Here is a 27,790-nt window from a genome sequence, read left to right as displayed (position 1 = left end):
TAGACTTTTCACCTGTTGCACAAAATGTAGGCTTTTTGCTACAAGTGTAAAGCTTCAACTCTAAGGTACAGATTTCATCTTTGTATGTGTAAGGACGCTTTCATTTCCCTTGCCATGCAGTGACTCCACCTGTAGAAAGGGAAAAGTCGGCGACAAAACACACACATGCCTCATCGAGTGTGACACATTCACACTATCTAAATTTAAACCTCCAATACAGAAATCCAGCCTGTGAACAGAGCCATATCACACACCAATTAAAGACAGGCAGTCACACCTTTGACAGCTTGTCAAAATGTTAGTGAGAAAAAACAACAACTTTAATATCAAGTGCAAAAAGAAAACATCACGCCACATGACTGCACCTCTGTTTCCATAGGAACGTCCTCCTGAGGGGATAAAATATGGATCACCGCCTGAAATGTAACACCAGAGTGAAGCTGACTTTGAAGTGGATAAGTGATAACCGTGACAATTAACTTAAAAATTAAACCACATGTTGCTTCTCTCTATCCTCTGCGATTCAACCTGTGCAGTTTAGGACTAACGGAAAGTTCACAGACAATAAAGTTTTGCAGGATTAAATTAATAACATTCGGACATCTAGGTGAAGCTTAACTGACATAAACCACCATGGTCTGCTTAGTTTCACTTCTGAGAAGCAGCAGCCTCACATTGAGCTGATCTGCAGACACTTTGTCTCAATTTGTTTGTATAGAAATATTTCATAAGTGAGTGATGAATGTGGTGTCCCTCAGAGATCAATCCTGGGCCCACGTCTTTTTTTATTTGTTAGTTTTATTTGTCTGCAATATCTAAATCTATGCAGATAATTGAATATCTGTCAATGATTTTAGTCACCTTAACACACTTGTCGAATGCACTCATAATATAAATGTATGGGTGACTTAAATCCTAATAGGCTACGTTCAGATCTATAAAGTTCAGATGCAGAAAGAAAAGTGTCTGAAATCAAAATAAATTATCATTTGACTTCTTAAAATGTGTAAACAGCACAAATGACATGGCATTTGATATTTTCTATTACGACTATAACTCATACTGTATTCTTTCAGTACACTTTAATTCATTGCTACTACGATCTCACTACAGACTGCTGTACTGAGGACAGAGTTTGTATTCACCATGATCTGAATCTTGAAATGTGTTTCAATTTCAGTTTTTTATGATAAATTATTATTTAAACAGTAAATAAACCCTGTAGGGGTGTGCAGGACAAAGTGTGCAGGATTTACCCTGCCTCATACCCAGTGATGACAATTACTATTGAAGTGACTGTTATTTTGTATATATTGATTGTTGTTGTGTTTTTATCTTAATGTGTGTAGGTGTCATAATACTACTTAGCCCAAGTTCATTATTTGTATTATTAGTATTTGCATATCTGTCTGTTAATTGTGTTTATATAGGATATACATATTTTATACATATTTGTATATATATATATTTGTATATTTTTATTATTGTATTTTTGTATTCGGGATTGTTGGAAACGTTATTTCGATCTCTCTGTCTGTACACACAAACTGAAAGATTGACATTAAAGTTGACTTTGACTTTGATGCTGGGATACACTCCAGCCACCTTTGAGCATGAACAGAAAAAACAGTACAAAAACATTGCATGGATGGTTTATGTAACTAAATGACTGGTGCTACATTATGAACTATAACCAAAGATGTATGGTGTGTTATTCATTTGATCACACTGGAATAAATGTTATGTTTAATGTGTTCTTTGCTCGCACCTCATTTGTGATTTAAAAATAAATGTTATGACAACAATACAAACTGACAGCTGTGCATAGTAAAGGAAATGTCACATCTGATTTAAATCCAGCTCTTCTGCTCCTGGCTTATTTAACACACTGATTTGTGGTGTGTTACAAAAACACAGTCTCATGTGCCCTCCTTATTATTCTTGATAAATATTTGGTAAAATGTTTCCTCAAAGCTGGCATTAGTCACCTGTTTCCGATGTGAACATTTTAAATAATCTAACCTGTAAGCAATTACATTCATCTGTTTGCAACTTATATATATATAAATATTCCAATTACTTGTATATTCTGCACTATTTCTATTATATTCTATTTTATTTACTTGCACTATTATCTGTTTTGTTGTGTTGCACTGTTGGAGAAGCCTAAGATTGTCATTGTCATAACTGCACTGTAGCTATGTACACATGACAATAAAAGCCTTGAATCTTGAGTTACAGCATAGAGACTTTTAAGTATTTTCTCAGTTGCTGGTTGATGCACCTTGTTCTATGTTAATTGCATAGTCGATTTTCTGTGTTGCCGCTTCTACATTGTGATGTTTTACCGCTGATAACTGACCTTGCTGGGGGCCGGTGGCGGGGGGTTTCCAGGGGAGTGGAGGGTGGGGATGACCGGAGCAGCTAGGGGGGTTTGGGGCCGGCGTGCTGGGCTCGCTGCTGCTCATCTCCCCCGCAGAGGCCGAGGCCGAGCCGGACGCAGCCCCCTTCCCTGGGGTGGGGCGGGTGGGCTGCTGCAGAGACCACGGGGGAGAAATCAAGAGAAAGAGCCTTTAAAAAAAAAACTTCACAATCAGGTTTATCACCAGGTAGGTTTACACGTACGAGGAATTTGACTTGGGGTCGTGGTGCATACATAAAAGTAAAACAAGAATTAAAAACACAGGTAGAGAACTAGAACAAATATGAAATATAATCAAAGATATAAATTCACTGGGTATGAATGTCTGTTCGATGACAAGTTACTGGCAATAATGTCGTTTTTTTTCCATGTGGATAATATCCTGGATTAAGTACTTATTTAGGATCTAAATTGTGATCATAAGCAATGAAAAAAAAAGACTAGTAATAAAAAATGCTCATGATTAAACTGAAAATAATATTAGAAAAGCAAACAAAGCAAGTTAATATGCTTCAAACTGCTCAGAAACAAATAAACATAAATAAGGACTGAACAAAAGCAACAGTAACTGCTGTCTGTTTTTGGAGACAGGAAACAGTGTTTGTGCGGTCAATAAAAATGTGAAGAGGAGGAAATGGACAACAAATCAAAAGAAAAGCAATATGCAAGTTCAAAGATATTGGTGCTGTTGACTGAAATAAGGTGTATTGTGAATCATGGCTGGTGATGTGTTGTCGCTGCTGTCTCTGCAACACTCGCACAAACATACACACTGCTGCGTGAAGTGAAACAACAAGCACACATGATATACATTATTCAAACTAGGGCTGGGCAATATGGATTATATCAAATGAAGCAATATCTTTGTCCAAATATGGTATCAATAGTTTGAAAAAACAAATAATCATCAGTATTGTGGATATAATGACTTTGTGACGCAAGACAAATAATAAAAAATTGAAAATAACACCACATTAAAAGCAGGAAAATACAGCAATTTGCTTATTAACGTTAATACGATATCCAAAATTCTGAAAACCATATCTAGTCTTATATTGTGACATCAATATAATATAACATATTGCCCAGCCTTTAATTCAAAGTGATAGAAAAGCCCTGCGGACTTTGAGGACCGGGCTCACCTTGGGCCTTCTGACCGTGGTCTGAAGAGGAAGAGGAGAAAGAGGAGGAAGAGGAAAAAGGTCAAAGGGTCAACAGAGGAGGATAGAAGGAGAGGAGGGAAGGGAAGGAAAAAGAGACACGCAGGGTTAGTGATTCAAGGCAGATATTTAACCAGAAATCACACACAGAAACACAAGATGGATGCATGGAACTGAATACAAAGCAGCACAATGAGTTCATTATTGAGCACCATCGCTACAGATCTCTGCTCTGTTTTGTTTCTGCTCTTCATCCCTCTTGTGCTCGCCGGTCTGCAGGGCCTCATCTCTTCCTCCCACGTGACTGCAACATCGTTGTGACTGGCACGGCCGCCGTGACCTAAATGACTGCTTTGTGTCGCGCACAGATGAGGCTCAATTCTGATGCACTCGCTGGATAATAGCTTGTTATCCTGCAACATAGCAACGTGCTACTCAGAGAAATATCCACTAGTGTCAGTCCTGCAGACCTGGGTTACTTTGTTTAATGAGAGCCAACAACATGTATTTTCTTGTTGCTTTTTAACTCGTTTTGTTTTTTATTATATCTGTTAATCATCAAGCGTTTTGCCGAGATATTATATCCAGTCTTTAGTAGTATGAAACAGTTGGTTTGGATTACATGAGCTGTTGATTTTAAACTCGTATTTAAAGATTATGTTTTAAAGCTAGGTAACAATATGACAACATTATCAACATCGTGACTTGTCTTGTACTTTGGATGTTGTAATATTATTATTAATGCCCTTATTATTTCCTAAAATAAATCGTGAAATGAATTACAGTAATTTTGTAACAGTTATAGTAAAAACAGAGACACATTTGGAAACATGTGTTTGGTTTAACCCGAAGGAAATGTCCTTGTTATTATAATTTATTTTAAATTTGAAAACGTTATTTAATTTACAGTATGTTGATTTCTTTCTTATTTTACCAAATCCTTCTGAACATTTTTGCAGTTCATTCAAATGATTCATTTATCTTATCTTATGAGATGTCAATGTAACTTCCTGAGTAAATAATGTAAAAAAAGTCAAATAAAATGAATGTGTACCAATGAAACATTAGCTTTGTTGTGATTATTTGTTCAAATAACATTGGTCTTGACAGAAAAACTTGAATGGATTTATGGATTTAAATCTTACATAATAAATAAATATTTCGTTTTGTTCAGCAAAAAAAGTCATAATTTAAAATATATATATTGTTCTCGACATAGGACTTCATATCGTTATTATCTCACACCAACACATTGTAACCCAGGTCTGTGCAAACACTTCAGTTCTCCTACATTCATGCATTATGATCTGAAGTCCTTCACTCTCACACTGCCTCCACTTCTCTGTGCTTCGGCTCGGGCACGGCGTCATTGTGGCTAGCAGTTATCGTTCTTTATTGGATTAGAGCCGGACCATTCAGCAGAAATTAGCCCAGAGCTAACAGCTGTACCAAATAAGAGCTGACAGCTTCTTAAGCCATAGCGGCGTGCTAAAGATACCAAACCTGCCTGAAATCACATCAGACTGTTTGCTAGATCTGCTACCAACTGTGAAATCATGTCATTCTCCTCTGATACAAGAACAAACATGTTTTTAAAAAGACACTTTGGAAGGCTTCTGCAAGATGAGACCAAATAAAAGACAGGAGCTCGTGTGCAGGCAAACACAACTGAAGATATAAAAAAGCTTCTGCACACAAATACAAATGCATGATCAAAAATCAGAGCTAACAAAAAGATTTAAAAAAAGAGCAAGCTGCAGGTACTACTCCCACAATGGGGGTGGTATACAATATGATTTAAGAGGGAATTAAAAAAGGGGAATTCCCACCAAAAAAAAGAAGGGAATAACAGAAACTTCCAAGCAGCAGCTCTGCCAATAAAATCAAATGCATGGATGACAATAACAACAACATCCCAACAGATGAGGACGATCAGGTTGAGTTATGTACCTTCCGGGGTGCAGGAGTCTGTCTCATCATATTTGCAAGAGAAGAAGACACACACAGTTACCAGGAAACACACACACACACACACACACACACACACACACTCAGAGGAAGGTGGTAAAACAGGTAGAGATGCTCGATCCACAGACAGACAGACAGACAGACAGACAGACAGACTCTCAGGCCGGGAAGCTGCAGTGGTGCAAATGGCCGCAGAGATTTTTTCCCAGACTCCCCCTCCCTTCCTCCGTCCTCCTGCTCTCGTCCTCCTTTATGTCCCCCGTCTCATAGTCCATGTACCGGAGCCCTCGCCTCCCTTTTTCCTCTCTGCTCTGATTACGCCTCGGACATCTTTCTGCCGACAGCCTCCGACCTGCTACTGCTCACAGGAGACGCCTCACTCCCCTCAACTCCCTCCTCCCTATTTTCTCTCTCTCTCTGCTTATTGTGATTTGTCAGCCGAGCTCCTGTTCCTGCATTACATCACTGAGCAGCCTCCTCCCTCCCTCCCTCTCTCATCACCGCAGACAGGGAGAGGAAGAGGGAGGGAGGGGTGAGACGATGTGTGACGGGGGACAGACAGGAGGGGAGGAGGTGAGACGGAGGAAGTGAGGGAGAAAAATGAGCAGCATCGCTAATGCAAGTCTCTCTTGTCACCTAGCAACAGTAGAAGTGCCTGCTTATGGGCTGATTATTCAAATGAGGCGGACAAAAACAATGAGGACACGTGATCTGTGTCACAAACTAAAGAGGTTTTAAGAAATGTTTTTACCAGGGATGGAGATCAGAAGTTTAAACATGTTACGGTGTTAAATTTATTTGTTTATATTACAACGTGTGCCATGCTAGGAATTTGATTAAGGCGGCTACAATTGATATGAGAAGATATGATATCCCCATTTAATATAAAAATATTCTCAATCATATTTACAAAAGTAACATTAACATTATTTAACAATTTGTATTACTTTATAGGATGGTGTGCTTGGAATGTACATTTCAAAAATAAAATGTCTGCTACTTGCATCATGACACATGTATTGCCAGCTACAACATTAAAGTGATTAACATATTAATGCATCAACAAATATAATGCAAAAGTATAATATTTATGAATCTAAAATGGGCCAATCTGCATAATCTTATAGTAAGTATGTTTTGTGCAAATAGTACTTTTATTTTACTAGGCTTTAAACTGCAGTAATGTCATTTGTAACAGAGTATAGTGACATGAACAATGTCTGAGTACTTATTTATTCCTCTATACTGGTTATGTCTTCTAATAAAAGATAACACAATGAATCCTTGCAAAATGGCTTAAAAGATCCAGCAGTATCATCACATCGACTATTAAGATTCAAACAAGCAGTGGTCCTGAGCTTTAGATAGAATACTGATTTTAGTTCGAAGGGTTTTTTGTGTAAGAAATCTATCGTAGTATCTTCTCCGGCTCCACTAATCTCTGCACTAACAGGAGGAGGAGCGAGGCGATGTAAACGGATTAATCCAGAGGGAATACTCTGATTAACTGTCCGCTAATCAGGCTACTTTTTTAAAGCCAAAAATACTTTGTACGCCTTAGAATTGACAGAAAGTCATTTGAAATGGCTGTGATTATGTTTTTTGAGCTTATACATTAAATGCAGGTTGTAACATGCAAGATTATATTGAAGCAAATATTACTTCGAGAAGCAGAACCTCGGGGGGCTGGGGTAGAAATAAGAGTGTTTTTGTATCTCCATTACAGAGCAGCACAGAGACGTTTGTCCTGATGAAATATTAATCCTCTTTCTCACAGGCTAAGTGCTGCTCTGAGCCGAAGTGATGCGGGGAGACAGAGGCGCAGGCAGAGAGGAGGATGGGATGTGTTCAGCGGAGGTATCGAGTTGCTGCTTTCCCAACACACACACACACACACACACACACACACACACACACACACACACACACACACACACACACACAAGGATAAAATGACTACGCAGGAAGCATTTACACAGCATCACCATCACGATGAACTGACGAAGCAAAGCGGTGACCTCCTTTGATCGGACGCGGGGAAACTTGAGAAGGCGTGAAGTTCAGATACTCTGCTGTCAAGCCAAAAAACTTTATTGCATACGACGGCAGTGCAAGCACATAAATCATAAGAAGAACTCACTTTGTCCACCAAGATAATCTTACTTTCAGCATCAACAAACTGTGGTTGAGAACATCTCTGATCATGGAAAGTGATTAGGGAAATACAAATGTTTCTGGAGAAATTATTTTGAAATTGAATTTTCTATAAGAGACCCAATAAAACTGAAAATAGGATTTATAACAATTAATACTAATGATTTGGGCTTTATAAATGTATACAATTATTTCACATTGGTTCTTTTACATATTTTATTCTTAAATTATTCTTAAATTATTGTTATTAATTAATATATTTAGTGTTTTCTAAATGTAATATGAATCGTTTTGTTATAGTTTTTCTATATTTCATATTTGTCTTGTTCTTCTTGCAAAAGTATTTTCTTTATTGGTACTTGTATAACTGAGGGACAGGAATAATATAATATTAAAATAAATAGTAGATAACAAAAACATGATTAAAAAAGTAAGTATAGAAAAACAATAAATTAGATATAGTAACCAAATGAATAATACATAGCAATTATATAGAAAAAAAATGGAAAGTTAATCAAAAAACTATCTTTGAGAGAGTTCATTTTGTATGGCACATTTCTGCTTGTCTGTAAATATCATCTATTCTTTGCATTTTCCAGCCTGTTCTGAATCCCTTCTGTGTTCAACCCTTCGGTTTCATCTGGAAAGGAAAGAACATTCGAGCCTCCCTGTGGAGACCGATCTGAGCTCCTGAGGTTGGAAGTCAGGAGACGATAAAGTGGAGCGGACAGGAAATCAATACTCTGCAGCAGCTCTGTTCTCTGCAGGCAGGGGGGGGGTCTGACATTTACCTGCATGTACGACTCAGCGGACGATGACTTTTAAAAGAGCATCGGGCGGTCGGCATGGATTGGATGATGAGTTCATGTGTGGCTCATTAAATGTTAAAGTCACAATATGTATTAGTATGTATATCACTTCTGCATGGTGTCTTCTTCCATGTGTGTTCAGCTTGAGAAACATAGCATTCTTCTGAACTCATAGAATACAATATTGTGTATACTTTGAAGTGAATCATTTTAAGTGTAACAAGTAACCCACTGCTGTTCTACGCAGTTCGGTTTCTTCTTGATGGCATACTTGCATAATTAGAAAATATTTTTCATTTCAAAAGACGTTATCTTTCCACCAAGATTCATGAAAAAGGACCAGGATAGAGAACCGTCTGAACTGGAGAACTGGGATTTTATACATTTTAAGTCCCTCTGAGTCCAAAGGTTTGTGTGTAATAAATGTTTTAAGGAAATGTTCAGCACAAATAAACCCATAGTTTTGCTTCTACTGATACGACAAACTACGACATTTAGTAAGTTTCCTGGTAATCAATCAAGTATGACACCGGCTGCCATGACTCCAGCATGCTTTAACAATTGAACGGAAAGCAGACAAACACAATGTATGAGCCGTTCACACAATTATCTTTACGCTTACATAAACACAGAGCGGCTGAAAAACAAGACCAGGGACAACGGTACGGTGAGCTGCAAGGGATCATGGGTAAAATGAGGGGAGTACGCCCGGTCGTCATGCAGCAGCGAGGCCATTCAGAGACACAGTCATTGCATTACACTGAACAGAGGTTAGAGAAACATGCAACACCTTTTTGGGTTTCACTCCTCGCTGCGTGGTCGGAGGAAAGGAGGGAAGGAAGTGAGGAAGGAATGAAGGGGTGAGGTTGAAGGTCAAGAGTGTGTCATGCTGGAAGTGAAGGGGTCGTCGGTGCTCTTCGTTAGTGGATGAAAGACCTTCATCATTTCTCTCCTCCTCATTTAACTTCCACTTTCATTCAGTTCATATCGTTCAAACTGCACGTAAAAAACATCGTATTTACAATGTTTCAAACACGATTGCTTTGTTATTCAAATAGTAATATGGTATATAAGACACTGTTTAATGCCGTTATTGCAAAGATTTGTTTTTCCATCTTAACATAACTTGAAAAATATATAGAGCTCAGTGAAAAACGTTTTAACAATGCAGTTTTGTTACTATATTTATTTGATTTATTGTTTGATCTGTAAAACGTCAAATCAAATATGTCCATCATAATGTCTAAGGCAATGTTTTTAAACCTCTCTGTTAAAAATGTAAAAGAAAATAACTCCATATTTTAGAGTCCAAGCATTTTTTTGTTGCACTTTGCATTTTTACATAAAAAGACAGCTTTCAATTTTTAGGAATTATTTATGTGAGATTTCTGTCTAAGGTGTTGGCCCTGATTCAATCACAGAGTTATAACAGAGGAATTCATATTTTAGCATTTGAAGTCAAATATGAAGTGCTTTATAAATTAAACCCATTATTATTATTAATAAACAATCCAGTCGCTGGTTCTTAATGTAAAGGTTCAACTAATCTCAGGGGGGCTCTTGTTTCACTAAATAAATAATCTGTATATGTATCACTACAGTGAAGATATTTATGAGTAAACATCGCCCTCTGCTGGACCGACATGAACATTTATTTTTTTAAAGATCTTATTTGGTTTTGTTTGGTTTAACCCACAATTTCAGGAATTATTTAAGTCTTTTAAATCTAATTTGCAACTGTGTGTTTCCAATCTCTTTATCATTAGGAGCAGAGATTATTCAACACACTTGTACAGGCATGTATAAAAGAAAAGCTAATCATTTATAGTATTTCATTATTTGGTTAATTAAGTACATGTATGTAACATATTACTCCTTTGTACTGCAAATTACTACTTCTAAGTTGCAGATTGTCAATTTTACACAGCTTCTACAACATCAGCCTGTGAAAGGAAGGTGTGAGAAAGAGTGAATTCTCAGTTTTTAAAACAACAGAGCAGGTGTGGTAATATTTTAGAGTTTGTGTGTCCAGCCGTGTCTCGGGGATGAGTCCAGGCGTGTGAGTCCAGGTGTGTCCGTCCGTGTGTGTGTGTCCAGGTGTGTGTGTGTGTGTGTACAGGTGTACAGGTGTGTGCTGCCATATCTGCTCCTGACTTCCTGCAGGAGTGAACTTTGACTCACCAGTTTGGTGGACTTGGGCGTCTCCAGGATCTCTGAGGACATTAAAAAGAAAGAAAAACAAAGAAAATTAGTGACGTGTTTTCGTTAATTATTTTCTACAAGGTATAAAGTTCCACAAACATCCTGGTATTCACAGATTACAGCTTAAGGTCAACATGAATGTATTGGCTTTGCACCACAGGGTTTAACCACAATACTGTTAGAAACAGTTATTTGGTTAAAATATTGTACTGACAAAAAGTTATTTTTAATAAATGTACCAACTACTGCTATAAAGTAAGTTATATATTTGAAAAACTAACATTGAACCAGGGAAAACTATTGCCTATTGTTTTTATCACAGCCATTACTTTTTACAATATCATTTTCATAATTTTAAATACCAGTGTTAGTTAAAAAAACTATTGATGTTTCCCAAAATACTGCTGTGTGTTTCCTCTCTCTGCGGCAGGAGGTTACTAAACTAAATACTCTGCACCATCACCCCTCCTGTTTTAACGATGCAGCAAAGAGGCATTACCATGGAAACAGAAGCTCTATCCTCGAGAGGATGACAACAAATATTGGTGACCGGAAGTGGAAAGTTAAAGCAAATCATTTTCTTGTTGGAATCAAAGAGAGACGTCAATATAACGAGCACTTGGCTTTGATGGCTTCAGTGGACTACATTTACCATGAACACTGATTGGACATGAACATTGGGGAACTTTCCCAAGGCGGTGAAACCCCTGGTGTTTGCCCGCTGTAACTCACAGGGTGTCGAGTTCTGCTAAAGGCCTGAAATATAAATGTGCTTCAGTAAAGATCTCATTAGAGGCTCTGGTTTCACGTTGAGCCTCAAACAGAGCGTGGCACCAACTCTGCACACGGTTGTTCCACATCTCTTATGAAATGAAAGCATTTTGTTGCACAGGCTGAGCTGTTACTGTACTTATTTGTAAAGCTAAAAAAGTTTGTAATTATTGAAATGTATGTTTCAAATACTTAATAACTTTAATCTAACCAGGACTTGCACTATGTTATCTGTTTTATTGTGTTGCACTGTTGGAAGAGCCTGGGACCTAAGATTTCCATCGACATAACTACTGTAGCGATGTACGAATGACAATAAAAGCCTTGAATCTTGAATCTAAAAAAATGCATTATTCAAACCAGTCCAAACCAGTTATAAATGATCAAACCAGTGGCCTATGAGTTAGAAAAGGTGTCAGCACCTCAGTTCATACTGTTGTTATTCAGGAGAGACACTAGACGCTAAATACAGTGTTTTCCATGCCCTGGTTAATTGTGACGAGTTTGTGCTATTTTTCTTCCTAAACATGTCTTCGTTCTTTCCACCTTCCTTCCACCTGTGTACCGGCTTAATGTCAAAAAAGGAAATGTGCTTTCCTCAGTGCTCTCACATCGCAGAACTTCCCTGCTTGTTTAATGTTGTGAGTGTTCAAGTCACCTAGACAACCTCCATTTCGGAAAGGTCAGACATGATTATATTTAGTTTTAGCATATTTCTTTATTTTGTTATGTTAAAAAAAATCCCTGCAGGATAATAATCAATACAAGTAAATGAGGACAAAAAGGACACACTTGTAATCATCTCAACGTGAGTCCGCTCACCTCGTTTGGGAATCTTGCCGGTGCCGGGCTCAGGCGTCTCTGGAGACGTCGTGTCGGCTCCATCGTCAAACAGCTGGATCTGAGAGAGACAGAGAGACAGACAGACAGAAAGAAAGGAAGACAGCAGTGAGACAGACAGACAGACAGACAGACAGACAGACAGACAGACAGACAGACAGACAGACAGACAGACAGACAGACAGACAGACAGACAGACAGACAGACAGACAGACAGACAGACAGACAGACAGACAGACAGACAGACAGACAGACAGACAGACAGACAGACAGACAGACAGACAGACAGACAGACAGACAGACAGACAGACAGACAGACAGACAGACAGACAGACAGACAGACAGACAGACTTTTACTCTAAACTATCAAAGCGAGCAAGAGAAGCTGCGACAAAGGAGATCAAAGAAGAAATGCTTTTGGTTTTGCCCCAAATGAGTTCCTGGCAATCAATATTTAAAACCTAACTCATATATTTGGGGCGTATCCATTTAACTTTCTGCTACGTCACAAGATATACATAAACTCCACATGAAACCTTTAACTTTTTCTGATCTCTCTTGTAAAAGAGATTTTAGATTTCAATTGGAATAAAATAATGGTTAAAAGAGCTTTTACTGTCTGAGCTCTTTGAGTGTATGTTCACCGTTTCTGCAAGTGGAGAGCTTTACACCAAATTGGGACACATATTACAAATCTTCCACAATGAGAATGGTATACAAGTTCAAGTGGCCATAACATTTAAGCAGTGACAAAAAAGGGCTTGATATTCCAGCCATTTTCTTGTCCTTTGGCTGTATAACTATCCCCAGGACACCACAGATGGTGATGAAATATGCAGGGCACTTTGCAGTAGTTTTCTGGATGTAAAACAATCAGGACATATCCAAACTCGCAGCCTGAAGCAGCAGGAAAACACTGGCACTGTGCAGACTACAGAGGGAAACATCAACCCCCACACTGCGTCAAATAAAAACAAAAATCACAATCTCACAAAGTAAGAAACTAAACAATAGAAATATGGGGTGGGCTTCTATCTCTGGGCTTTAGGCATTTATTACCTGTGATTGTCTCACGAATATCCCTCGGTTCTCCCCGCAGGTGAAGTAGCGCTTGCCCTGCACCGTGCCGTCGTTCTTGCCCTTGGCCTCGTCCAGGATGACCCCCACCCATTTTCCGGAGGCGAACAGTGTGTTGCCGATGTACGCCACCGCGCCGCGCTGCCCCTTCCCGATCACCTCCACCAGGGAGCCCACTTTGATGGGCCGCCCGCCCCCGTCCGAGCTCATCCTGCTGCTGCCGCTGCTGGTGGTCTGCGTGGAGACACAGATAGTGTTTAAACAGGAATTCTTCTCACATAATCACGTTTTGTACATTTAAAACGGGGGTACTCTACTAAATATTCCGGCAGTGGCTCAGTCAGTAGGGGCTTGGAATGGCAGCCGTAGGGTCCCCGAACAGACCTAAATATGGAGTGTGGACTGCTACTTGGAGAGGTCCCAGTTCACCTCCTGGGCCCTGCCGTGGTGCCCTTGAGCAAGGCACCGGACAACCCCCCACCCCACTCCCATTGCTCCCCGGGCGCTGTACAATAGCTGCCCACTGCTCCTAGTACTAGGATGGGTTAAAAGCATGTCACTGTGTGTCACCATGTGTGACCATTAAAGGGTTCATCCCTCCAATTCTATTAATATTCTATAATTGTAGGTTTACTTGTTTCTTATTCTCCTCTGCCTGTGAAACCAGTTGTATAAAGTCTTCTGTTGCTCTGCAGGATCATTGCATTTTGGATAAAAAGGTTGGGTGGGCAGCTCAAAGCACAAAGAAAAAAGTAATGACGGTCTTTTTGACCCTGAACATGAATGGGATAAGAGATGGCCTTTGCAGAATGCTTAATACCAAAACTGCCCGTATGTAATCACAATGACTACAGTGCATCAACTCTAAGGAGATATTGGCAGGGTATTTCAAAAGGAGCGGCTTTCAATCCCTCTGAGCCGAGCAGGACTCTAAATGTCAAGGCAAACACTGCTACTGTTTTCAAGCTGTTCTGATAACACCAAGGCAACAATCACCTGAGGTTTCATACATCAATTCGCCTGCATGGAAAACAAACCACACATAAAAACGTTTGAGCACAAGCTGCACTATTTTGAAATCAAATAATCCTGCATAACCCACTTTACAGTGTGGTGTCCCAGAAGTGATGGTGACTCAGCAGAAGAGAGGAGCAGATATTATTACTCTGCTCTGACTCTCCTTCACTTCACTGTAAACTGTCTCTGTTCTGCAGAGTCACTTCAACAAGATCAGACAGAAAGCAGGACGATGACTCAAACAACAGCAACATCAAGGGGTTTTCACATATCAACAATTATAATCTTTATATTATAAATACAGTCTTTAAATCTGGACCCTATCCCCTCAAACCCCCTTCAGACTATCGCTCCTGATATTCTACCGTTTCTCACCCATTTCATCAACACTTCTGGTCACTTTCCAAACAGTCTCAAGGAGGCAAGAGAAAACCCTCTCCTAAAGAAACCCACTCTCAACCCGTCTGATGTTATAAACTACAGGCCTGTCTCTCTCCTCCCGTTCCTGTCTAAAACACTTGAACGCGCTGTCTTTAAACAACTCTCCTGTTATCTCCATCAGAACAACCTTCTTGATCCGCACCAGTCTGGTTTCAAGGCAGGTCACTCCACAGAAACTGCTCTCATTGCTGTCACTGAGGAACTGCTAAAGCAGCCTCCCTCTCCTCTGTCATCATCCTTCTGGACCTGCTGCATTCGATACGGTGAACCATCAGATCCTCCTTCACACTCTCTAAGAACTTGGAGTTTCAAGCTCTGCACTTTCCCTCCTCACCTCATAGCTCAAAGACCGTACCTACAGGGTAACTTGGAGAGGGTCCGAGTCCGACCCTTGTCAATTAACTACAGGGGTCCCTCAGGGCTCTGTTCTTGGTCCCCTCCTCTTCTCCCTGTACACAAACTCGCTCGGATCTGTCATTAGCCCGCATGGTTTTTCATACCACTGCTACGCTGACAACACCCAATTTAGTATTTTCCCCGCTCTGAAACCCAGGTCGTCGCACGCATCTCTGCTTGTCTAGCAGACATCTCTCAGTGGATGTCTGCTCAACACCTCAAGCTCAACCTTGACAAGACTGAGCTGCTTTTTCTTCCGGGAAAAGATTGTCCCACTCTTGACCTAACAATCAACATCGGCACCTCTGTTGTTTCCCGACTCCACTTCGAGCGATAGAATTACTAACAAAGTACTTATATACTAATAAAGGACTGGCTTATCTAAAGCTAGTTGAGTAGCACTTGAAATGTTTTGGCTCTATGAAACCTGATGTACTTATATGATTCTGTTTTCTTCAAGTTTGTATCTTCTTGGTCGAATGCACTTATTATTATTATTAACGTCAGCTAAATGCAATGTAATGTAATTGAAATCTGTTTCATCCACTGCAGGTTTCTGTGGTCACGTTTGCATCGTCCAAGCTACTTTAAGTCTCAGTTATTAAACTTGTTGACAACTTAGTTTATTTTATTTCCTTTGGTTTTTGACGCTGTTGCCACTATTAACAATGGTAAGTTTTTAAATAAAAGTTGTATATTTACAGTTGTAAATTAAGTTGTCATATTTGAATAATAAGCAGTTAGATAGTAAATTGTGCCAATTGATTAATCATCAAAGTAATTGTTAAACGCAAACAATATCTCAGCGAGTGAATATCTTTGGTTTTTGGACTGAAACCAAGACTTCTAGTGATACAAAAAACCAAGGCCATTATATATTGTAAAGGAGGAAGAATATATCAAAGTAAAATATCTGTTAAACATACAGGTCAGCCGTCCGTGTTGCACACAGTGAGAGCATTAAGTCTGAGATAAGTAAAGGTGGAATGTGGAATAAAGACTGCTTTGTTTCACTGCTCTTTAAACATAAGCTCAAAGATGTCGTCACTTCTTAAGAGGCATTTCGCAATGATTTACATTTCTCAAACTAATTGTGAACAACGGATTTACTGATAAAAATACATTCATGAATATAGAAAGATATTCTCAGTGATATGGGGAGCACATTTTCACTTTCTGCTCAGAGATACAATATGTATTTCTATATTATGGAACGTTTCTGCATTCAAATGTCTAAAAATAACTAGACATTTTTGCTTTATTGTGAACTCCCATTATCCTAAATGTTTTCAACAATGCTAAACTGCAATCTGTAGAAATCTGTTTTGAAAATATTGAAGGTCTAATGTCATATCTCCTCAACTCCCTCAAGTTGATCTATGAATATAAAGAAACATATATATCCATATTTATATCATGGTGGGAAACAACATTAGGTATTTAAGAGATTAAATTATATTGTTTTAGCTGTTTCTCTCATTCCTTACTATTTACAAATAAAACCAAGTATAATTCAACATTTACTACGTCTCAATGCTATAAATGTTTTCTATTAAAGCCTTTAATGTGCTCTATAAATAAAGGTGCCTTGGCAGCGACAGCTAAGCAAATCCTGAATCCCAATGATTGCTTAACGTCTAATCAACCTAGCTTATAGTTCATAACAAATATGAGAGTTTTGACAAGTGTGCAGTCAAAGAGTCCTTGAGTCTTTGTGAAGCCGTTACCATGTCACACTCAAGATCTTTTAATAAAGCTGTAACTTCTATTCAAATGCTTCACCGAGGCAGGAGTCTTTGCTTTACGGTACTTCAGGAAGGCTTCACCTGCTGCATCTGTGAGCAATCTGCACTCAACCGTCCATTGAGCTTTCAGTTCTGGATTTCTTTAAAGTCTTTGCTATCAGTCTGTAGTGAAGCCTGCAGGAGCCATGTGGAGGCCGGGCCGACCCGAGGAGGGCAGGCTGAATTATTTAGTGCCACTCTACTCTTAAAACACGCGAGCTCACACTGACTACAATAATAAAAGAAGAGGATTAAAAAAACAGAGATAGCTTCATTAACTGCACTGTAACTCATGCTCTGATGGAGGTGCTGAGAAATCGGATGGCTTTGTTATCTCAAAAGCTCCAAAACTAAGCTTCAGAAAGCTATGAAACTTTTGAATGGACCTTGTAATGCGGACTAAATTAGGGTGATCCATTAATATGATCATCTTTTAATTATATTGTTTTGTGATTAAATCACATCTCTAGGTAGTGTGATACACAATAGCGTTATTTAAAATGATAGCAACAAAAAATGTGTCAGATAATGTTTAATATTTTTGAAGGAACATCATTAGAAGACTGCACTTTTAGTTTTCACGTAAGCACTCAGTATTTGATTTATAATCTGGACTCAAATGAAATCAAACTATTGTCTCAATCTTTTTACTTTCCATGTGTGAGAATGCCTGCAAACATAGCCGTGTATAACCAGAAATGTTTCTATTTTTTGTGATGAATTCCACTGCTAGGTTTATTTTGCCCATCTCTAACTTGAAGATAACGATACCAAATCACACAAGATAAGGGAAAATAAACATATCAAATACATGTCACCTCAACGGTTCATGATTAAATCAAATACTAGCTGAACAATATTACTACATTTCAACATTACTTAAAACAACACAAATATACCCTTTTATTGTAAAAGAAAATACATTTAAGGGCTCTATTCTTGATAAGTGAGGAGTTTTCTGTGATTTTAGGAATAAAAGAGTATGAAAGACCTGTTTAAACTCTGATGTCATCCCTCCCAGAGACAGGAAAGCTGCAGGACGAAACAGGAAGTCCTCTCAGGCTCAATAGGCGCATTCACACCGCAGTACTTTTCCCACAAAGGTTCATGAGAACTTAGTTCATGAGAACTCTTTTGTCGCTTTCACACCAAAAAGAGCCGGTACTAAAATTAGTTCATGAGAACTACCCCCACGAAAGTGCCAGGGACGTTCGTGCGGCTCTCTTGTGAGAAAATAGCTATATTTCTGATTGGCTGGGCGGATTGCAAACCACGCCCCGTAAAACTCCCAAAAAGTTTTGTGAAGCCGCCATTTTATTATCCTTGCATTAGCATTATTAGCATTAGCATTAGCCCAGCGCAGAAACGCAGAGAGACTAACTTATGACAACATAAAATAAAACATGGGAGCGGTGTCGGCGTTCTGGCGATTTACTCGGAAGGCTTCAGTAGAAGCTGCTGGGAGTCCCAGCAGCTTCTACTGAAGCCAGTCCCCAACTCCGGGGACTTCCGGCCGGGGACTTTGGGCGGCAGTATACGCCGTGAAGTGGTTTGCGGCCTGCCAGTAAACCCAAAGCAGAAGAAGAAGAAGTGACGTCAGCGGCTTCATTTGCCTAATCCTCCCCCAGGGATTTATTCCGGTGTGAACGCGATCTGTACTTAGTTCATGAGAACTAAAGAGTTCTCATGAACCTTTGTGGGAAAAGTACTGCGGTGTGAATGCGCCTATAGCAGGGACTTTCGTGGGGGTAAAAAGGTTCTCATGAACTAATTTTAGTACCGGCTCTTTTTGGTGTGAACGCGACAAAAGAGTTCTCATGAACTAAATTCTCATTAAGCTTTGTGGGAAAAGTACTGCGGTGTGAATGCGCCTAATGTGTCTAATGATAACAAAAAGCCTTGTGGTCCTGCTACCTGCCTGCCACACATCACCAACTCCTACTTTACAGACACAAGGCGTCACAGAACCTAAACCAGAGGAGCCGAACAAAGAGGCGACAATTCAGAGGGAGGAATGCAGCGGTGAAATGGATTAGAAACCCTTTCTATTCAAAGTAGAAAACCCACCATGAAGCTGATGACAGAGTGAAACAAATCCAACAGAAACAATCGTCATTCCTTCACCTTGTATAAACACCTTGTACACACTCACCCGGGTGTACGTGTTCCTCCTAGTCTGTGACATGCTTCCCCCAAAAAACGCCTGTCTCGACTGAAGGAGGGTTATTGGGAAGAGCCAGACAGATAGGGGGTCTATGAGAGGGGTGTGGGGGAGCGTCTCTCTTCCTCTTCGTCTCTGCCCAGAATCACATCATCCCTCTCTCTCCTGATCCTCACAACAAACTCCCCCGGCCCTCCTCTCTGCAACCAAGAAAAAAGCCTGCAGGAGCTTTCTTTGGGCTAAAGTTTCTGGAGGGGGAGACAGGGGATGATCCACCCCTCTGATGATGAATGGACCAGAGGCAAACAGAGATGAAGGGGGGGAATAACATCCAGGCTGCTCTGCTGTGAGTGCATCAGCTGAGAGGTAGCACTGCGCTGCGCTAGTGTCTGCGCCGGCTCCTGCAGGAGGGGGGGGGGCAGACTGAGCTACTGGGTCCTAAAGCCTGCAAATACACCTCTATAAAACTCTCAGAATAAACCTGACAGTCATTATCACCAGTGACGTTCTGTGGATGAGCAAAGCGCAGTTAAACTCCCGATTGGGCAAATCATGAAAATACAAAATGCTATGATAATCTTACTTATTACGATCAGATGAAAAATATCATCAACAAATATTTGTGTTGGTGGAGGACAACCATTAGGATTAGGGACATAAGGATTTGGAAAGCATGTCAAAACTGCATATTAAGTCTGGTCAAATGCTTATATATAAAAAATACAGACTCAGATTTTAAAAAGTTGTGTACAGTTGAGGTTGTTTAGGGACACAACAATACCTCAGACAGGCAAATAATGTAAGCTTTTCTGTAGGCTATTTAGTCCCATGCATGACTTAAGTTGTTCTTTGTTTGAATTCAATAAAGTACCAAATGATATAATTTATAATCACTACGGTTTTTGGGGCAAACAGTCAACAAAAAACACTCCTTCAAGAATGCAGCAAAGAAATATATTTAAAGAGCCCAGATGTGTCCTAACACTGCAGTTCGTCTTAAAAAACACTTTCTTATTCCTGCTCAAATCGTGGGGGGAAAGGGGGGAGAAGTACCAAAAAAAACACAGACGGTAAGCGTTTTTGAACCCGGGGGTGGGGGGTGAACCAGTTCAATTCAATCTGAGGCTGTGTCATTGTGGCTGCACACAAAGGGCCCAGGTGATGCTCTGTTATGCAGCACACTGTAAGCATTATGGCTCCGCCTGACGGATTAACTCTCCTTTATCAGCTTTTATCAGCGAACCGCATGGCTGGACCTTTTTTTAAACTCTCTGTTTCTGTGCCGTCATCTTTCTGCAATGGAAGCAAACTCTGCAGGGGTTTCTGTGTAAAAGCCTTCAACGTGCACGCTAATAAGAGATGTTGGATAAGAGTCTGAATTTCAGAATCAGGATAAAAGAGACACAGCCTTGAGGAGGGGAAGATATTTCCAAATAATGCTCACAAAGCTTAGCAACAAAACATAGATCATCAGGGTAACTACATGTCAACATTAGGGCTGCAATTTACCAGAAAACACTTGTAAATCTATAGTCAGTAAATCATTGTTTTATGTTTTAATGAAGAATGACTATTTAAATCAACTTATCGATGAGTCTACAAGTCATTACCTAATAATATATCTAATGAGGACAGTATTATGAGGCAGTATTTTGTGGCTTCAGAGCATTAACAAAAGTCTCAAATGTGCATTTAGAGTATGGAAAATGACTAAAGTATACAAAATACAGCCTGAGGTTTAGGAGAGTGATACACAGTTGAGGATGTTTAGGGACACAAAACAAGCCTCTGCAGTCTCTTTGCACCCTTTTTTGCCAATGACGACAGAGGGGGTGTCAGGGATTTGTGGGAGGTAGAGAGGGGAGAGAGGGGGAGCCCTTATCTCCCACTGAAGGAATAATACGGAGAGAACCAGCAGCCAAAAACCAAATTACTAGCAAAGAAATGGCTTCTCACAACAGCATCGAAAAGCTTTTGATGCTGTGAGTTTTTTCAGAGCACAGGAAGGTTTGGGGGATTTTTCGGAGGAGCGTCACGACCAAACTGAACCTCTGGTCTGCAGGTCCAGCAGGAACAAATGGACATCACTAAGAAAGGTAAAGAAGAGCAAGTGGACGCCCTGGAAGCTGGTGTCAAGGAGACTATTTAGAGGAGATATGACTAAAGTTTGGTAAGTTCATTTGTTATAGTTGAATCATGGACTGAAATGCAAACTGCTGTGTCAGGGCTCATGAAGGAAAGGGGAGTTTCATTCAGGGCTGCATATTTTTGTTATATAAAAATTATCTTTTTTCAGTTGACTAAAATATTTCTAAGTAGCAAATCCTTAAATATCTGTTGTTATACCTGATAAATGGTTTAAACTATTGATTAAATGAAAAATATATGTTGGTCTTCCTCTCCACCACATGCATGCTAATGATATTCAGCCTGGTCTCAACACTATGCAGACAGGAGAAATAGGTCATCCACTGAAAACAGGAGTAGAGCCTGGTTATTCCTGCACTTCAATGTGTATCAAAATAGCATGAAAGTGCTCAAATATAACTGCACTTTCAACAAAAGAAAACTATAAATAGAAACGACTAATGTGAGAGTAAATAATGTAGTGCCATCTAGTGAGATCACAGCTAGGAGACCATATATCCACATATATCCCACTGCCTCACTGACCAATTTACTGCTATTTTAGTCATTTATTTAAAAAAAATTATGAAGTATTATTAAGATAAATCAACCGAATAACACCAATATTGAATTATTTAATAACCTATGACTGTTGGGATATTAATAAATCACAGCATGGGTGTGGCTGCAGCCTGACATGACTTTTTCTACCGACAGATTACCCAAATTGAATGAGAAATTAGGAGAAAACTATCAAGGGTTAGTTAATTAAAACGAGAATAAAGCATACCAATTAGTGCTGGAAAACATGATCCACGTGTCTCAATAACCCACCACAGCCAAAGCTTTATCATTATTTGGAATAATTAAGACTCTATTTCAGTCTTTTAGATGATCAAATAATGTATTTTATCGGCTGCGACTGGTTCTTAAATCCTCTTTTTTGGCTGATGTTAGGTGCTGTCAGCTGTCAGTTGGGACACTCCCTGGCCAGCTGCTAGCAATAGCAACCGTTAGCTTCGGATGGCATTCCCACACAAAACGTCTTAACTCGAGTTAAATGTAACAAGACACACACGTATATCTTTCTAAACATGTATTTAAATGGGTTTTGAAAGTATTTCCCATTCACCAGTTGACATGTTAGAGCTAAATCTGACCTGTTTGTGTGAAAAAATCCAGCTAACCGTTCAGCTTCGTCCCGTCCAGGCTACATCCATCCATGGAGGTCTGACCAGACCACCAGACACATCCGAGCTGTGGTGGCCGAGCTGCTGCCTGACTGGCCCGCCTCACTCACAGAGGAGCCCGGGGAGAGTTGTATTACTGGTATTGGACTATAAAGATGTTTAAATGTATTATTGCATTCACTGGTGAGTATTTCAAAGATGGGAAGTTGTTATAGACACATTCTACGACTCAATGTCTAGTGCAAATAATTGAGTACATTTATATTGTATTCATGGGCGCGGGAAGGGGGGTGCTGAGGGCGCTGCAGCACCCCCTAGCGGCAGGCAGGGGGTGCGGAGCTCCCCTGTCTGAATTGTTATTTGACGGTTATTGCTGCTCCCGCTGTGCATAATCTGTGTAATATGTAGCCAATAAATTCCACATTGTTGGTAAAATAATATTTTGGCCTGCCCCGAATGTTTTTTCTGTCGCACCGGACAATTCTACCTCAATAATATTAATACATTAACCGTGTTTTACGTGAACCTCATCATGACACTCGAGAGGACGGCAGGATTGTAATTTCCCGTGTTCAATGAATGCAACAGAGGCAAGACACCAGACCAATCAGAGAGTTGCATGGAAATAAAAGTGTGCTTGTGTCATTCAAACTCGGCTCTGTTTGTTTGTTTGTTTGTTTGTTTGTTTGTTTGTTTGTTTGTTTGTTTGTTTGTGTGTGTGTGTGTGTGTGTGTGTGTGTGTGTGTGTGTGTGTGTGTGTGTGTGTGTGTGTGTGTGTGTGTGTGTGTGTGTGTGTGTGTGTGTGTGTGTGTGTGTGGAAATAGCGCATTTAGTGTGTGTGAGAGAGGGAGAGAAGGAGAGAGGGAGAGAGGGACCGGTGCCAGCAGCAGGGACCGTGTTGTTAGCATCTGGTGAGCTAAAGGACTCTGAGTGTTTAGATAGTTAACTTTAGTCTAAGTTATCTCAGTGGGTCTCAAACGGTTTGGTCACAAATTATTCAAAAGATTATTTCCGCGGCACACCTTCATATGATCATTATAGTTATAAAACAAATAAGAGAATAAAGGAAAAACAGTTATGAAATACTATATGGCAGTAAAACAAGAATACAGTTTGAAAGGGGAGTGATTTGTAAAATATCCATAAAGAAAAAGAACATCTGCTTACAGTTCTGTTTCATATGGGTGTTGAGAGATGTTTCCATAGATCTCTTAATGTTGCTCTTAAAGTGCACCAGATTGATGCTTTTAACTTCAATATTTTAAAAAAATCTTCCCGGGGGAGCATGCCCCCAGACCGCCCTAGAGGAGGTGAGGTCCGCTCCCCACTCGTAAAAAATAGCACTTTACCCCTGCCTATATGCCGTGAGCTGATTATCGAGCCTTCATTGTAACAGTCGCGGGTGTACTGTGTGTTTGCGTGTGGGGATTGCTTTTGTGCGTGCTCTATAGTGCCCGTAATAGTGTTCACTGGAGTCCAGCACCTCAGCACCCCCACTCAAAATACCTTCCCGCGCCTCTGATTGTATTATTAGTTTTGAATTGTTGTGAAGTACGTTTTTAAGTGTATTATGATGTTGTTGTTGTTATTAAGGGCCATTCCTCTTTAAATCATGTTTCCCTGAGGAGTTTTTCTTTTGCTGTTATTATGTATGTATATAAACTCGAAAAATTACGAGGTAAGAAAAAAGGGAATTGAGGAGTAGCGAGGGGAAATGCACACATCCAAATATTCACCCCCTAAAAAATGGAAAGTAAAACATTTACAACAAAATAGAGAGCAAGCATAAAAACTAAATCAAAAGTGGAAATGAATGACAATTCAGCTAGAACACCTGTGTATGCACAGTTGTTGTATGTGAGTGTGTCTGTGGGGCTTTTGACAAATGTCCATGGCCTGTGGTCATAGCAAACTTTCTCTGGCTCTCACAAAGAAAATACTTGTTCTTCCTGTTTGGCTGAACAGGTGCTTCACTCACTTTATAACTCTAGCAACACACATGTGGTGAAGGAAAATGAAAATGTTAAGCTGCAGGGCAGCTGGGAAATAGTTCCCTTATCACACTCCTATGCCTGGTAAAAAATATAAATTGCACATGCATATAAAATACTATGCCAGAGAGCAATGCTGTTGAACTAAAGTACATGAAGTATAAATACTGCAATGCTTCCTCCAGCTAAATGTTAATGGTTGATGTGAAAATAATGTAAAGTATGCTAAAATATTAAAGTCCTAAAACCAGACATGGGGCTTAAAATGTATTTCAACGCTCATTTATCTGAAGCCCCTTAGTGTTCACAGATTAACAAACACCTGATTTCTATTGCAATTAAAAATATTTAACAATAACACAACAATTCAGGCAAAATGTGTGAGCCTGAATAAGTCCAGGAGGATATGGCATCCCTAATAGTAATACAAAAAAACAAAAGAAACGAATGATACACATTGTACTGAAAGTATGTTTATCCATTAGTTTATTCTATAAGTATCATGTAAAAATAAATCATTTAGAAAATTAAATAATACAATTACTTTCAAGTAGCTTATTCAAAATACTAACATGTTATTAACCTGTGTATGTTAAACTGTTCTTTATGTGGATACTGTTGCCTGTGGTTTATCGATCTAAAGGGATAGTTTGGTGCCAGCCTGGTTTCCTAGCAATTAAGTTGAAATATTTGTTTTGCTTGATTTAAAATATTCCCATTGCTTTATCATGCTTTTAGACGGAGAACCGAATCAGTGATCTGGAGTCTTTCAACCAGGCTCTATTGACAACAACTGAAATGTAACAGTAACATGTTTGATTTTTAAATAAAGTCTGGTGGCTTTGGGAAAAGCATACAATGATATAACATCTTCAGTTACAAGTTCACAAGGGCTATACTGTACTTCCTACAACCCAACTTTAAACAATCATGACTGTCCCTTTATGGCCAATGAATGCTGGCAAAATGTAAGTATTGCAACTGGATAAATGGACGGTTCCTTAACCCTAAAATGTTATAGTCTTTGTCTAATTTAATAAACAACTCATTCACTTTTCCCCTCTCTCTGTAAATCCAGTCTGTACTCCATCAGAGTGAAGTTCATGATTTTGGCAGGAAGCTCAGGAACAACAAACTCTCGTATCTTCTTGTAACCCATGTCCTCATACAGCTTCTGAGCGTCTGTCTGCACCACAGAGGTGACCAGCAAAACGGCTGCAAAACCTCGTTCACGAGTAAATTCAGCGACTGTCCGACACAGAGCCTTAGCGATGCCCATCCTGCGGTGACTGCGGCGTACAGACATGCGTTTCAACTCCAAACACGCAGGCGCTTTCTCAGCAGGAAGGCAAGCCACCGTGCCGACCACCACTCCATCGACTTCAGCCACCCAAAAACACGAGTCTTTCTGCTTCAGGTAGGTTTCGCTGATGTTATTGAGGTCCTTACTGAGTGAGGTGTCGATGTATTTATTGAACATGTAGACGACCAACTGCCGAGCCCCAGCCAGGACCAGGGTGACGGCCAGGATGGGTAACAGGAAGGACTTGGAGCTGGTGATGAGGGCGCAGAACAGGCACATGAGCACCATTTGGGTCGGTGGCTGTTTCAGCATGTGCATGAAGGAGGAGGGCACATGCTCGCTCATCCCCATGGTGAAGGTGTCCCTCACCGCCTCTGAGTCCTCGTCCCGATACTTCCGGATCTGAAAACTGGCCATGGCTCAGCCCTGATTTATAACAATAGGAAATCTAAATGTCAGAGGTTACAAAATATTGACTAGATAAATCAGTCGCGGTAATACATTTGCTTTGTTTCTTTTCAGTATCACATTGTGCTGAAGCCTGCCTTTTCTACAGGGAAGCAATGCATAATGCAGATATTTACAATGACTTATCAAGTATAATATATCGAATATGGACCAATAAGGAATAAACCCCACCTTTACCAAGTGCAACATTGAAGTGTTGAACATTAATCAATAACTATCATACAATAATTTAAGCTATTCTGCAGAAAGAGTACTTTAAGTATAATTTGATGCTAATACCTTTTTTTAATTTGACTTAAGTACCACTTTGAATACAGAACTTTTACTTCATTCATAATCTGAGTAACTCTTCGATCTCTGCCTCTAGTCAAAGTGGAGTGTGGGATTTGAGCTTATTATCCATTTAACATGAATCAATCCAAATGAATAATGATCAATGCGGAAGTGAAATGTAAACACAATGACGTCAATGACGCTCAAGTGTCACGTGAGTCAGTTTATAACGGTTTAAACGAAAAGACAGGTATATTTGCAAACAACTGTAACACATAGGCATTCAATATGCATGTCAAAAAAATTATAAAACCATATGTACCGTTCAACGTAAAGACTTTAATTCCTTTTATTAGCTAACAGCAGATAGCATCAGGGCTAGCATCAAAAAGCTACCACGGATTTTATTTTATTTGCTGTCGATGAAATAAACGGGGTTATTAAACAAGACTCACCGTGTTTATTTCAATTCTTGTTGAAGTCAGGGTTAGTGGATTGGGTGAAGGGAACAGAAAAGTTGCAGGAAGTCGTCTCATGCGTCTCCTACTTCCCCAACAAGGATATGCTGCATTCACTGTACAGCAGCAACATGGGGAAATCTACATCCCGTCATCCTAGTATGAGATTCTCGTTTTCTTAAACATCCATTTTGCCATATAATGGTTAATACTACTATCACCTCCAAACACACATCCGTCAAACATACAAACCGACATTAAATCTGGGGTGAAGTTATTTTCCCACCGGGCTGCATATAATTTAAAAAAGGATATAGATTAAAAAAAAGAGCTCTTGGGTGTCACTTGAAAGCATCTTGTATCACTACTATTGCCCGAATCCTTATTATCTGATATGCCCTGTGGTCACTACAAACTTTCTCTAGCTTTCACAACGAAAATACTGTTTGGCTGAACATGTGCTTCACTCTCTTATGTATGCCTCCAGCATCACAAATGGGATGACGGAAAATAAAACGTTAAGCTGCAGCAGGGCTTTGTTTCAAAGGGAACAACTGGGAAATAGTTTCCTGATCACATTCATATTCCTGGTTTAAAGTACACATAGCACATACATGCTTATACAATACTATGTAAGAGCAATGCTGTTGAACTTAAGTACACACAGTTCAACTACTGCAATACAACATGCTCCCTACAGTTATGTTGTTGATATGATAAGAATGGGAAGTATGCTAAAGTATTACAATCTTAAACCATACCCACAGCTTAACTCATT

General features: G+C 39.6%; 2 protein-coding genes across 3 annotated transcripts in view; both read right to left on the bottom strand.

Annotated features, from left to right (window-relative positions):
- The window catches only part of dctn1b (dynactin 1b), a 39,082-nt gene extending 19,504 nt beyond the window's left edge, over window positions 1–19,578 (bottom strand). Inside the window, 9 exon segments of the mRNA XM_034235333.1 lie at window positions 2,363–2,437; window positions 2,439–2,534; window positions 3,565–3,585; window positions 5,533–5,550; window positions 9,304–9,324; window positions 10,695–10,726; window positions 12,309–12,387; window positions 13,386–13,637; window positions 19,194–19,578. Coding sequence (XP_034091224.1) covers window positions 2,363–2,437; window positions 2,439–2,534; window positions 3,565–3,585; window positions 5,533–5,550; window positions 9,304–9,324; window positions 10,695–10,726; window positions 12,309–12,387; window positions 13,386–13,637; window positions 19,194–19,226 — 627 coding nt within the window. The 5' untranslated portion in view covers window positions 19,227–19,578.
- A 5,401-nt stretch (window positions 19,579–24,979) lies between these two features.
- On the bottom strand, window positions 24,980–27,780 carry LOC117558814 (probable N-acetyltransferase camello). Of its 2 annotated transcripts, none has more exons than XM_034235212.1 (2): window positions 26,877–27,780; window positions 24,980–26,239 (listed from the first exon to the last, which is right to left on the bottom strand). In XM_034235212.1, the coding sequence occupies exon 2, from the start codon at window positions 26,228–26,230 to the stop codon at window positions 25,556–25,558; it is 675 nt and encodes a 224-aa protein (XP_034091103.1). In that variant the 5' UTR covers window positions 26,231–26,239; window positions 26,877–27,780; the 3' UTR covers window positions 24,980–25,555. The 2 variants fall into 2 exon arrangements, with proteins under 2 accessions (XP_034091103.1, XP_034091102.1); XM_034235211.1 differs by having other exon boundaries at window positions 27,010–27,780.
- Window positions 27,781–27,790: the final 10 nt, after the last annotated feature.

Source organism: Gymnodraco acuticeps, unplaced genomic scaffold (assembly GCF_902827175.1).
Source record: "Gymnodraco acuticeps unplaced genomic scaffold, fGymAcu1.1, whole genome shotgun sequence".
In the NCBI taxonomy this organism is placed as follows: Eukaryota; Metazoa; Chordata; class Actinopteri; order Perciformes; family Bathydraconidae; genus Gymnodraco; species Gymnodraco acuticeps.
The sequence above is the reverse complement of the archived record's forward strand: the minus strand, read 5'-3'. Positions and strand labels throughout refer to the sequence as shown.

Coding starts and splice junctions, on each gene's coding strand:
- LOC117558814 (XM_034235212.1), bottom strand. CDS start 26,230: ATGGCCAGTTTTCAGATCCGGAAGTATCGGGACGAGGACTCAGAGGCG.